The sequence below is a fragment of the Elephas maximus genome, chromosome 25 (assembly GCF_024166365.1).
Source record: "Elephas maximus indicus isolate mEleMax1 chromosome 25, mEleMax1 primary haplotype, whole genome shotgun sequence".
NCBI lineage: Eukaryota > Metazoa > Chordata > Mammalia > Proboscidea > Elephantidae > Elephas > Elephas maximus.
In genome coordinates, this window is record NC_064843.1 from 23,724,462 (window position 1) to 23,737,259 (window position 12,798).

Below are 12,798 nucleotides of genomic sequence, written 5' to 3' on the forward strand. Positions count from 1 at the left end.
ATTACTGGACTAGTTCATTTAGCTAATGGGGACTGCACACTCTATATCAGCTATTAGTTCATTTTATATACTGAATTCTGAAGGATGAGACCTGAACTTAACAAGGTGTTGTCCTAAAGCTGGCACCTTAGCTGAAACGTCCATGAGACTTTTTCACCATTCTCCGGGCTGGCTGCTTCCTAGGGATGGGACAGTTGCACCTCCTTGCCTGATTTTCCAGTCTTATTGCTTCCAGACTCTTGAACAACCAGTCAAGCTGTTCACTACTACACAGGAGTCAGTGTGTATTCCTACTGAAAACCACATATCCCTCCATGCAAAGTGATGACCACCATGGCCCAAGTCTATCACAGAGAAAGGGAGGAGATGGATTTGTTAGCCAGATCCATCCCATCTCCCTTTCTTTCATTGGTTCAAGTTTGTCCCATGCAGTGTTAACTTCTGCATACTTCTGCATAGCCTTACCTGGCCCTTCTGGGTACCTTCTACACTCAGAGGCACAGTACCTCGTGTAGGCCTGGAAGTATTGAGGAGAGTTATGGCCTCCATAGGTCTTGCAATGTTGGGTCTAGGGTCCAGGGCCACTCTTTCTTTCACCTTGGCGAATATGATGGACTCTATGCCAAAGCCTGGCCCTCACCTTGGGGTAGGTTGAGACAACCAGTGGTAATGGGGACAAGGTGATATGGTGGTGACTTGGCTTTCCATTGAAAATATGGGGAAGGCCCACAGGCTGATGATGGGAAAAAAATCTAGGAGGATGCATAAACTGAGCCTGGCAGAACTTTAAAGCCAATGTGGAGATTCTGCCAGTATGTCTATGTCTGTCTATTTGCACTGTGCATTAAGTCTTCACAATGTCTCATCTAATCCTGACAACAAGGACAACAATGCCGCCAGGTAGGTGGTGTATTTCCCATTTTCCAGATGAGGAAACTGAGAATCTGAGATATGCTGGAGCCATAAAGGACCAAGCCAGGACCAAATCAGGATCTCTGTGTTTAAAGCCATAATTCTCATTACTGACCAGTCCAGGCACTGTTGGAAAATTTGGGGAGAATACATAATTACAATTCTGAATAAAAGAATAAATCTCCACAAGTCTTTACTTTTAGGCAGCCACATAGTATGGCTTCAGAAACTCTGGAAAAGACTTTACCCCAAGATATCTTCATAACTTTCTCAATATCTGAAGTTCTACCAATAAATGCGAATGTTTGTTTTGTCATAAAGATGTTTCCTCTCTCTCCGTTTCCCTGGTTGTTTCCCTTTATCTCTTCCTTCCTCTTCTTTTTCTCTTGTTGTTTCTGAAGTGCATTTACTCCAAGAGACTAATACAGTGAGACATTACCAGATCCTCACACCTTAGAATAAAAAATACATAAGGGCCTAAGAGATGTAAGGAAAATAGGGGCTTGAGAGGATGGGGGAAGGTAATCTGTTTATCTAGTTTTCTGGGAGTATCGTAGCATCCTAGGCTTCAATACCACCAGAATGAGTAAGAAGAAACCCAGTGTTAATCTATCAGTCCCTGGGTGGTACGAACGGTTAAGTACTCGATTACTAACCAGAGGGGTTGAAGGTTTGAGTTCACCCAGAGGCACAACAGATGGGAGGTCTGTCTTGTTCTGAAAAATCAGCCTTTGAAAACCCAACGGAGCAGAGTTCAACCCTGACACATATGGGCTCACCATGAATCAGAACTGAGCTGATGGCCATTGGTTTGGGTTTTGTTTTATTTCTTTGTTAACCTGAGGTCATCTGAGGTCTTGTGCTCCTGGGGCAGCAAGACCCAGTGAGGTCTGCCCAGGCCCTCCTGAAAACCTCATACCATTAGTTCCTTTTCATCAGTGGAGCAAAGAAAAAGTGCTCGCAAATATTTGGGGTTGCCCCAGGAGTGGCTGGAGGGCAAACCAGCCCTGCAAACTGTTCCCAACAAACCCCTGTGATCATTCAGTTGTGACCTCTTCCCCAGGAGGAGAGAGTGGTCAGTGTCTGGGTAGGAGAGAGCACAGCACCGTGGCAGTATGGGACGACGTGTGGGGACTCAGGACTGGACATCTTAGACCTGCTGAACTCACCATGTGACCTAAGACAACTCCCTTCCCAGTGCTGGGTCTGCTTTCTCATCTGAGAAGGCAGGAATTGGGTGGCTCATCAATAAGGCTCCTCTGCACATTTGTGGGTCTCCCTCTGGATTGGGCCTGACCCTCACCCCCTTTTCTTCTCATCCCACACAGGTGTCTTCCTCTCTACAGTTCCACCTTCTCCTGGAGGAATCTAGTTCTCCTGCTGTTTCTCTCTCTCTTTTGGGGAGGTCATTCCTCATGGTCATTCCTCAAATCCAGAAGTGAGTATGGAAAAGCTGCTGCTACTCCTGTGTAGGAGGCATTCTTGGCGACTGGGGATTAGACATGAGGCCAGAACTAGAGTCAGATAAGGCCACCTCTAGTATGGATTCAGGGCCATAGAACACTATCCCTACTTCCCCGCCCTGGGTGCCCCATATCCTCTCCTCACCTGTTTCCCCAAATTACTTCCCTCACCTTTCCTGATACATGTCTTTTCCAAGCATAATTGTTTTAATCAGTCAGTAGGCAGGAGCCAAGGAGCCCCGGTGGCCCAACGGTTAAGCGCTCTAATGGGAAGATTGATGGTTCAAACCCATTTAGTGGCTCCACGTAAGTAAGGCCTGGTGAACTGCTCCCATAAAGATTATACCCTAGAAAACCCCATAAGACAATCCTACTCTGTCACATGGGGTCCCTATGAGTAGAAAATGGCACCTAACAACAACAACAGGCAAGAGCCTGAAGGCAGGCATCAGTGAGGAGGCTGTTGCAATAGTTGAGGAGAGAGATGGAGGAGGGGACAGGCACTGAACCAAGGAAGTGGTAGCAAAGAAGCAGAAGAGATGGAGTTTGGAGAGAGGGTGAAGAGACAGAGTAGACAGAAGTCAATGACTGATTGGGTGCTGGGGTGGCAGAGAGGGAGGAAAGAAGGATAACTCTCAGGATTCTAATAACAGACTGAGGGGTTATTGATGCTAAATATCAAGAAGGAGAACAGAGAATGAGAAAAGACTACTTGAGTGTAGGGAGACACTAGTTCAGTTTTGAACATGTTGAGGCAGAGATGTTTATGGGACTGACAAGTGGTGTTTTCCCTGGGTAGTTGGAGATAAGAGCCTTGATCTTGGTAAAGAAGATGGGTCTAAAGGGAGTTGTGGGAATCACAGTGGGGGTGGAGGGAACGGAGCCGCCCACCCAGGAAGTATGTCTAGAGAATGACAGAAGAGGACTGAGGCCAGAGCTCTGGGGAGCGTCTCCAGTGAATGCAGAGGAAGTCCTGGGAGGTGTGTTCTGGGGAGGAGACTAGACACACAGGTAAGGGGCTGAGAAGCTGTGGCCAGGGTGGGAGGGGGATTCTAAATGAGAGTTCAAGCTAACAATAGGGCCCAACAATAGGGAAAGGAGCTAAAATAGCTGAAACCCAAACGAGTGGCTTCTGGAAGCAGATGAGAGGCAGAACTGGGTGAGTCAACATGGATAAGGGGGGTGGTGTGTCTTCACAGTCTCTAGGTTCCCCTTTCTAGGCCATCTTTTTACCCTTTGGAGGTGTCCCTATTTGATTTGTGGAACTCTCCCTGAGTACAAGCCTAGAACAACGGCTCACAAGTAGTAGCCTACACCCTGGTGTCCAACTGTCTGCTTCAGGATCACCTAAGGCACTTTGTAAAAATTTGGGTCTCTACTTACTTTAGGGAGCCCTGGTGGCACAGTGGTTAGCCATTTGGCTGCTGACCAAATGGTCGGTGGTTCCAACCCACCAGCTGCTCTGCGGGAAGAAGATGTGGCAGTCAGCTTCTGTAGATTTTACCCTTGACTCTCAACAACAACAAAATAAATTTTAAAAAGATGACAGCTTTGGAAACCCTATTGGGCAGTTCTACTCTATCCCGTAGGATTGCTATGAGTTGGAATCAACTCAACGGCAATGGGTTTTAACAGGTTAAGCCTCACTTTAGGAGCTCCTGGGCAGCACAAACTGTTAAGCCACCCAAATCTGAAAGGTTGGCAGTTCAAACCCACCCAGAAGTCCTCAGAAAAAAGGCCTGGTGCTCTGCTTTCAAAAGACCACAGCCTTGAAAACCCTGTGGAGTGTAGCACTACTCAGCCCACAGGGAGTCACCATGAGTCAGAATCGACTAGATGTCACCTTTTAAATTTTTTGGTAAACCTCAATTTCTAGAGATTCTGGTTCAGTCTAGAGTCTATATTTTTTTGAAAGATGCACAGATGATTTTAACGTACACTCCAGGTTAGAAGCCAGACAGTCATTTTAAGCACCAGGCTATTCTTGGAGGTAGCATTAAGGGTAGGATGGAGAAGTAGAGGTGGAAAGTTCCGAAAAGCCTCAGTGGCCAGGCCACGGGAAAGATATGGGGCTTCCAGAGTTAGTCATTGACTGGAAGTCCCAAACCTGCCCCTGTTTCGCTGTGTTATCCTATTCTGATCTCATTTTTTTAAACCTATGAAATAAGGAGGTTGATGCTAATGATAAACAAACCAAACCCATTGCAGTCGAGTCAATTCTGACTCATAGAGACCCAACAGGACAGAGAACTACCCCAAGGGTTTCCAAGAAGCACCTGGTGGATTTGAACTCCCCACCTTCTGGTTAACAGCCTTAGCACTTAACCACAACGCCACCAGGGTTTCCTAATAATAAATATGATCCCTCCAATTCTAACGTTCTTTAACTCTATAATTCACCATCCGAAAGGATTATGCCTTTGTGGTCAGATTCCACAGGAGAGAAACTCAGATTAGAGGCACGGATCCCCACTAAGCATTGTAGCAGTTGATAGTGCTGCGTAACAAATGACCTGTAGGTCAGCAATCTGACATGCCGTGGCTGGGCTCTCTGTTCAGGGTCTCGCTGAACTGAAATCAAGATGTCAAAGAGGGCTGCGGTTTTCATCTGACACTCAGGGTCCAATTCCAAGCTCACTGGTTGTTAGCAGAATTTATTTCCTTGCCATTGTTGGACCGAGGTCCCCATTTCCTTAATAGCTGGGGGTCATCGTCAGGTTCTAGGAGCCATACACATTCCTGCCATGTGACTCCCTCCGTCTTCAAAGCTACCAATGGCGTGTTGGACCTTTCTTGTGTTTTGAATCTCTCCTACCTCTTCTGCTAAAAAAAAAAAAAAACCCAAACACATTGCTGCTGAGTCGATTCTGACTCACGGCAACCCCTGTGTTAGTAACAGGAAAAAAAAAAAAAAAAAAAACCTGCTTTTAAATGACTCAACTGATTGGGATAATCTCTGTATTTTAAGATCAACTAACTTAAGACTAATTACATCTGCAAAATCCCCTCACAGTATTACCTATATTAGGTTTGATTCAATAACCAAGGGACAATCTCGGTGGTGCACCTTTAGAATTCTACCTACCACAAGCACTGAAAACAGGGAGCCATGTTTAGCCAAAAAGAGAGGAAGCAAAACCTATGCTTGCCAAACTCTTATCATGTGCTGGATACTGTGGTAAGTGCTTTATGGACATCATCCTATTTAATTCTTGTGAGAACCTGTAAGGTAGGGATTGTCATCCATTTTACAGATGGGCAATTTATGACTGAGACAAAGAAAGGCCCTTTCCCAACATCTTTTAGCTAGTTAGTATTTAAGTCAGACTTCTGAATCAGATCCATCTGACTATAGGGCTCTTCCGACTCAACCACTGCTTCCCCCCTTAGAGGTAACTTAGAGGTTATATAGTCAAACTCAGATTGGTCTTCAGTTTACACAAAGTCAGTGCCCAAAGCCAGGCTCCCGACTCCTACTTCCATGATGTTTCCACCACTTCTCGCTAATTTCCCGTGTCCACTAAGATACTGGAGGCAGAGGAATTAGGCATAGATTAGTTTTCAATAGGAGATGGGAGCTCCTGATTTTAAGATAGGGGTCCCTACATAAGCCCCTGCCCTGGAATCCAAGAAGCTGCTTCTTCAGCTGTATCTGGCATGGCACGTTACCCAAGAAGCAAGGTAAGCACACCTTACTTGTGCTTACTTACTAATCTGTAGTGAACAATTACACATGGGTTTTACCACATCTTTGATGAAAAAATGTGTAATGTTCACTACAGATTAGTAAGTAAGCACAAGTAAGCTTGTGCTTACTTGTGCTTACTGAGTAATCCATCCCTGTCAGGGATTGTGAATTTGAAAAGACGCTTTGATTCTGTAGGAAGGTGCTATGAGATTGGGAAAGAGACAGATGCCAACCACACCTAGAAGAACATTTGATATAGTGAAAAAATATGAAATTGTTCACTAGAGATCAGTAAGTAAACTCAAGTAAGTCTGTACTTACCTTGCTTATTGGGTAATGTGTCCTTGCACCTGGGCACAAATTCCTGATTCAGATCCATCTAAATGCACCAGGAGTAGCGAGAGGTAGACTTGGTCCCTAAATGCAAGCAGAGCAAGAGCTGAGGATCAATGGTAAAGATGGGCTGGGAGAATTTCACTACCCACCTTTGCCATGGGAGAAGAGCTTAAACTCTCAAGGGATATGAGTTTGGATATTCTTTTTTTGTAGAGAAACCAGGGAAGTGTCCCAAAGAGAGGCTCCACTGTACTTCTTTGAATTCTAGCTGTGAAACAGATTTGGACTGCCAAGATTACTTGAAGTGCTGCAGTTTCAACTGTATGAAGACGTGCTTGGATCCCTACAAAGGTAGCACCATGCGGGCTGGGAGCAGAAGCACCTTTTGAGGTATCCCACTTCTTGCTCTGCCCAAGAACTGGGAGAGCAATTCCCTCAGACGGCAGGACAAACAGACAAGAGGTCATGCTTCTCTCATCTCCTAATTTGACTCCCAGCCTTCAAGTACAAACCACGAGGCTAGGCATAAGCCAACTGAAAACCAAACCTGTTGCCATCACAAGCATTTTGACTCATAGTGACCTTATAGGACACAGTAGAATTGTCCCATAGGGTTTCCAAGGAATGGTTGGTGGATTCCAACTGCCAACCTTTTGGTTAACAGCCTTAGCTCTTAACCACTGCGCCAATGGATAATATTGATGCTAGTCCTCTTTTGTCCAAAGTTTGATCATTCACAAATAACTAATATTTCTTGCCTGCCCTCTAGGTGTCAAGAGACTGTCCTTGGCACTGGAACAAATACAAACCTGAGTTAGCTGAGATGCTGGGGCTGTTTTTGAACTCTTTGGCCTTCAGGGAGGTTTTCTGGTAACTCAAAGTAGTGAGCATCTAATTTTCATAGGGTACTGAGAGTTTTATGAAGATTCATTCCTTTCTTCCTTCAATAAATATCTATTGTAAATGCCCTTTGGCCAAAGACCGCCATGAACACGCCGGTAGTTGAACAAGTTGAATTTATTACTCATTGCAGGAAGGGAGAGCATTTCACCGTAGAGAACCATGAGGCATCTCAGGCTGTTAGAAAGAACCCATTATGGGATTTGGGCTTTGGTTGGGTGATTTGGGGATGGGTCTAAGAAGTAGGATTTTGCTGTAGATTGGGTGCTATCTGCAAGTGGGGTCAATTCTATGAGTGGGTATTTCAGTGAGTCTTATCTATAAAAGAATAGATTAGAATGAGGGTAAAGCTTTAATGGCAGAGAAGCATCAATCACTCATAATTAGTAAACTGAAGGAATGTTTGCTATTTTGTGGGTTTCACAGTGATCCTCTTTTGTCTCACTAAGACATGGTCTCAGAGTGACCTTATTTGACATGTGTATTCTGTAAGATTGTTAACGTCCAACAGGAGAGTAACGTGGCTTAGCTGTGAGCATCAGGTCAGTTTCCAGATACCAATGGACTACCTTTTCCTTTCTCAGTATTCTGTTTCTTCTATATACAAGGCGTTATGTTAGGCACTTTTAATACAGTGGCTGTACAAGCCTCCCAAAGCTCAGACCAGTGGAGAAAGATTAACTCCAAAGTATTCTCATCTGCTTCTCACAATGTCCTTTGCAAGACAGAGCAGAGATGCTATACAATATAGAATATTAGTAGTAGAGCTAGGACTAGGACCTATACCTTTTTTGACCATGGCTCTTTCTATGACTTGGGTGGCAACACCATGAGCTATGGCAAAGGCTGAGGAACTGATTCCCTTCCTTTATCCCTACACTTCATTATATTCTTCCCTCTTTGCTTCCTGTCCTCAGAACCCTGCTTGCTGCCGCTTAAGCCAGGAGATTGCCATGATCAAGAGACGCGCTATTTTTACAGCCCTAAAAATCATCAGTGCATGAGCTTTGTGTATCGAGGCTGCCATGGGAATGTCAACAACTTCCTCTCCAAGAATAACTGCAAGAAAGCCTGTGCACGAGTCTGTGAGATACATATCCCTGGCAGTCTGAAAGCCTTGTCCAACTAGAAATAGTATACCAGTGCAGCTATAGTCTCAGGCTTTAGGGTTAAACTGCCTTTGATCAAGTCTTTGTTCTGTCACTCATTGGCTGGGTGGTCTTAGGTCAGTTTCCTATCTTTTACAAGTTCCAGTTTTCTTGTCTGTAAAATGGGGACAGTAATAGTACTGACCTAACGGAGTCGTTGTGCCAAAAAAATGAGACAGTGCACATAAAGGCGTTAATAAATGCTGGCCACTGGGGCCTGAGAGGCAAGTGTACCACTTGGAGGCAGGTGTTTCCTCAATACATCCACCTGTTGAGCCTCACTCTGAGGACTTGTCCAAGAATGAAGCACAGACAGGCCAGCTCTGGAATCCCTTGGAGGAAGTATAGACCACAGGACGTGAAGAATGGGATGGGGTGAAGGTGAAGGCTGTGGATTCATTCCTTAGTATAAGGATCATCAATGGTCATGTTGGGAGACAGTGCCCTGCAGCGCTTAGAAACGGTATGACCTGGGTTAAAATCCTACTTTTCCTATTTACTGCAAGTTTCTCCACCTCCTTGAGTTTCCATTTCCTCATCTATAGTACTGGAGTAACAGCAACACCTTAGTGAGTTGTTGGTAGGATTATATGCAATCAAGGACACATAGGCTTAACATGGTGGCTGTCAGGTAGTGTGGGCTCAGTAAATGGTGACAATTGAGAAGATGAACACTGATCTTCAAAATGCAGCACTGTATGCTTTCTGAGGCAGCATTGGAATTTTTACTTCCTATGACTCTGTGACATCTATCATTTTATACATGTGGAGACAGCCAGAGAGGGAAAGTTAGTTGCCCAAGGATACACAGTGGGTAAGAAGTAGAGCTGGAATAAGGACATGGGTGCAGTGACTCTTTATGAACAAGGCAATCCTGTGACCTGACTGGATGAACCTAGACCAAAGCTTCCCTTTGTGGGAGGCTGTTAGGAACCTGGTGCTGTGAACCAGATTCTGGTGCTCTCTCTCAGAAGAAAGTGGAGACAGCAGGAAGAAGAGACCACAAAAATGGGCTTGGGCTAGAGTTTGTGGGAAATTTAGGTTTGGAACTCAAAGAGAACATGACAATACCTCTGAGAGTCAAACACATCATTGTCTCTCAGAGTCCATCCTGGGAAAGGAGAAAAAAAGACACAATTCCTACCTCATAGAATTTGCAATCAGATGAGGACAACAGGAAACATGTATAAAATCCTAAAGAATCATGCTGCAAACAGTTATCACACTCAGCTGCTAACCAAAAGGTTGGAGGTTCAAGTCTACCCAGAGGTGCCTTGGAGCAAATTCCTGGTGACCTACTTCCAAAAAACCAGACATTGAAAACCCTGTGGAGCACAGTTCTACTCTGACAGACATGGGGCTGCCGCGAGTCAGAATCTACTTGGTGGCACCTGGTACTGGTAATGGCCAATGATCCCCAAGGTTATATCTCCAGCCCAAACCTTACTCCCAACTATACCTTCCTCCTCTATACTTCCACCTGCATATCTCACAACATTTCACACTTAACTGGATTAAAACTGAACCCGTTATCATCCCTCCTCCACTCAAATTCTGTTCTATCCATAGCTTTCCCATTCTTGGTTGAATAAGCTTTGAAATCACTCTTGATACCTCTCTTTCTCAGTTAACATCCATTAAGTTAAACCCATTGCTGTCAAGTCAATTTCAACTCTTAGTGACCCCATAGGACAGAGTAGAACTGCCCCATAGGGCTTCCAAGGAGTGGCTGGTATATTGGCACTGCCAACCTTTTGGTTAGCCGCCAAACTCTTAACCATTACACCACCAGGGCTCCTCCACTAAGTTAGGAAATAACTTTAGTTCTACCTTGAAAACAAAGCCAGAATCTGATCACTTCTTACCACCTCCAGAGCTGCCATCCTAATCTGAGTCACCATTGCCTCTTACCTGAATTACTGAAACAGCCAACTAACAGGTCTCCCTGATCCTATCCTTGACTTATTACAGTCTAATATCAGCAGACATTAGATAACAAAATTCTTTCCAACTGGGCCAGTAAATAACATCATGATAAGTAGCAAAGGAATTGAAGTTGTTAAGGATTTCATTCTTTTTGGATCAACAATCAAAGCTCATGGAAACAGCAGCCAAGAAATCAAATAACATGTTGCATTAGGCAAATCTGCTGCAGAAGACCTCTTTAAAGTATTTAAAAGCAAAGACATCACCTTGATGACTAAGGTGAGCCTGATCCGAGCCCAGGTATTTTCAATTGCCTCGTGTGCATGCAAAAGCTGAACAATGAAAAAGGAAGACTAATGAACTGATGCACTTGAACTGTGGTGTTGGCGAAGAATATTAAGTATGACATAGACTACCGGAAGAACCAACAAATCTGTCTTGGATTAAGTACAGCCAGAATGCCCCTTAGAAGCGATGATGACAAGATTTCATCTCCCTTACTCTGGACATATCATCAGGAGGGACCAATTGCTGGAGAAGGACATCATGCTTGGTAAAGCAGAGAGTCAGTAGAAAGAGGAAGACCCTCCATGAGATGGGCTGACACAGTGAGTGCAACAAGGGGCTTAAACACAGCAACTATTGTGAGGATGGCATAGGACATGGCAATGTTTCATTCTGTTATAAAGTTGCTATAAGTGAGAGCTGCCTATACTGCACCTACCAACAACAACAACATAGTAGCTGCTATGATCCTTTGAAAACATGAGTCAGATCATGTCATTCTTCTACCAAGAACGGCTCCTCATTTCACTCAAAGGCAAACCAAATCTCCTAAAGTTGTTTACATGAATTTGTGTAGATTTCACATAATTATCCTCATTTTATAGGGAAGCAAACTGAAGTCACTCATTTAGTGACAGGACTAGGACTTTACCATGGGGCTTCAGAAACCAAGTTCAGCATTCTTCCTACGACACTGTATGATATGGTGAGACATTTCATTCCCCCACAGTCTACTAGAGGTAGACAGAGTAGGGGAACCAAGTCACCGAAAGGGATACTAATTTTGAAGAGAAAGAAAAGCCATTGAAAGGGTGGTGGGGTGGGGTGGGGTTTGAAGGAGCTGGAGCTCACATCTACTCTGTTTTAGTCAAGAAAGGACAGTGCCCGCTCTTCCCTTTCAACAACCGTATGGAGTGTCCAAGTGGGTGTAGGAGTGACTACGATTGCCCCAGGACTGACAAGTGTTGTGATTCCGCGTGTGGCTTTGTTTGTGCCAAAGCCTGGAAAGGTGAGGACTGGGGAAATACCTCCCAAAGTCTCCTGGGCATAGGCCAAGGTTGCTAGGCTGTCCCACTGTGTGGAGAGGTGTCTCGAACCTCAGCTGTGCCTTGAGTTGGTGACCGATGAGGACCCCTTGAGAACATTTCCTTTTCAAGGCCCACCCAGTGCTCTCATGTTGCCCTCCTGGCCTCTGGAGACAATTGTGCTGCTCTTGAAAACCAGTCATGCCTTGCATGAGAAGTTATTTATTCTCATTCCCCAATGCCCTGCAAGGTGACAATATCCACTGATTCTCACAAAAAAGTTAGTGGCTAATAAGTGTATTCCTAACAAGACCTCATGTCTGCCCAGAACGTCAGAGCATGCGCAGCATAGTCACATCCTAAATGGTGTGCTGGGAAAAAGATTGGTAGCAAAGTGCTGTTGGAGCAGAAGCCAACTCTCCAGCCTCTGAGGCTGGTGCTCTTTCCTCCATGGTGTGTTGGGACAGCATGGGCATGTCCCAGGGATTGTCAGTGTTTTCAGGTACAGCATGGTATGGTGGGAACAGCAAAAGGCTTTTCAATTGACTTCAACTTTTCTATGGGCTTTCTGTGTGGACTTAGGCAATTCACTTCCACCTATATATGGTCCTCAATATCTATAATTTATAAACCAAGGAAGTTCTAGATGCTCTCTAATACTCCCTCTACTGCTGGTACTCTGGGTTATAGAACTCAAATCCACTAATTCTGTAGGGGCAGGCAGGAATCCTGTCAGATGGTTGGTCAGAGACGACAATGGTTTTTGATGCTCTTCGAATTATTTGCCATAGAAAGTTGATACTCTGCCTCTTCCACTCTGTTATGACCCTAGCAGGACAGGTAGAAGAAAATTCTGCTTCGAGTTCCCAATATTCCCCAAACATGTCTTAAACTATGACCAAGTATTTCAAGGTGAAATGTCTTGTTTTACACCAGTGGTGCCTGACTCCATCTGTCTGTCTCTAGTCAAACGCGGTCACTGTCCACGCAAGCCTGAAAAATGTTTTAAGATTGAAGAACCCGAGTGCCAGCAGGATTATGATTGCAAAAAGCAAGAGAAGTGCTGCTCCCTTTGTGGACTGAAGTGCCTGACCCCTTCGGAATTTTTACATTAA

At 44.7% G+C, this 12,798-nt stretch overlaps 1 protein-coding gene across 1 annotated transcript; it reads left to right on the forward strand.

The window, feature by feature from the left end:
* Positions 1 to 814: 814 nt before the first annotated feature.
* On the forward strand, positions 815 to 12,798 carry WFDC8 (WAP four-disulfide core domain 8). Its single transcript, XM_049870093.1, has 6 exons — positions 815 to 900; positions 2,241 to 2,350; positions 6,613 to 6,750; positions 8,217 to 8,384; positions 11,527 to 11,667; positions 12,650 to 12,798. Exons 1-6 carry the CDS (start codon positions 815 to 817, stop codon positions 12,796 to 12,798), a joined length of 792 nt encoding a protein of 263 aa, XP_049726050.1.

Coding starts and splice junctions, on each gene's coding strand:
- WFDC8 (XM_049870093.1), top strand. CDS start 815: ATGTCTATGTCTGTCTATTTGCACTGTGCATTAAGTCTTCACAATGTC. Junction 6,751..8,216: donor GTGCTTGGATCCCTACAAAG/GTAGCACCATGC, acceptor TCCTGTCCTCAG/AACCCTGCTTGCTGCCGCTT. Junction 11,668..12,649: donor TTGTGCCAAAGCCTGGAAAG/GTGAGGACTGGG, acceptor GTCTGTCTCTAG/TCAAACGCGGTCACTGTCCA.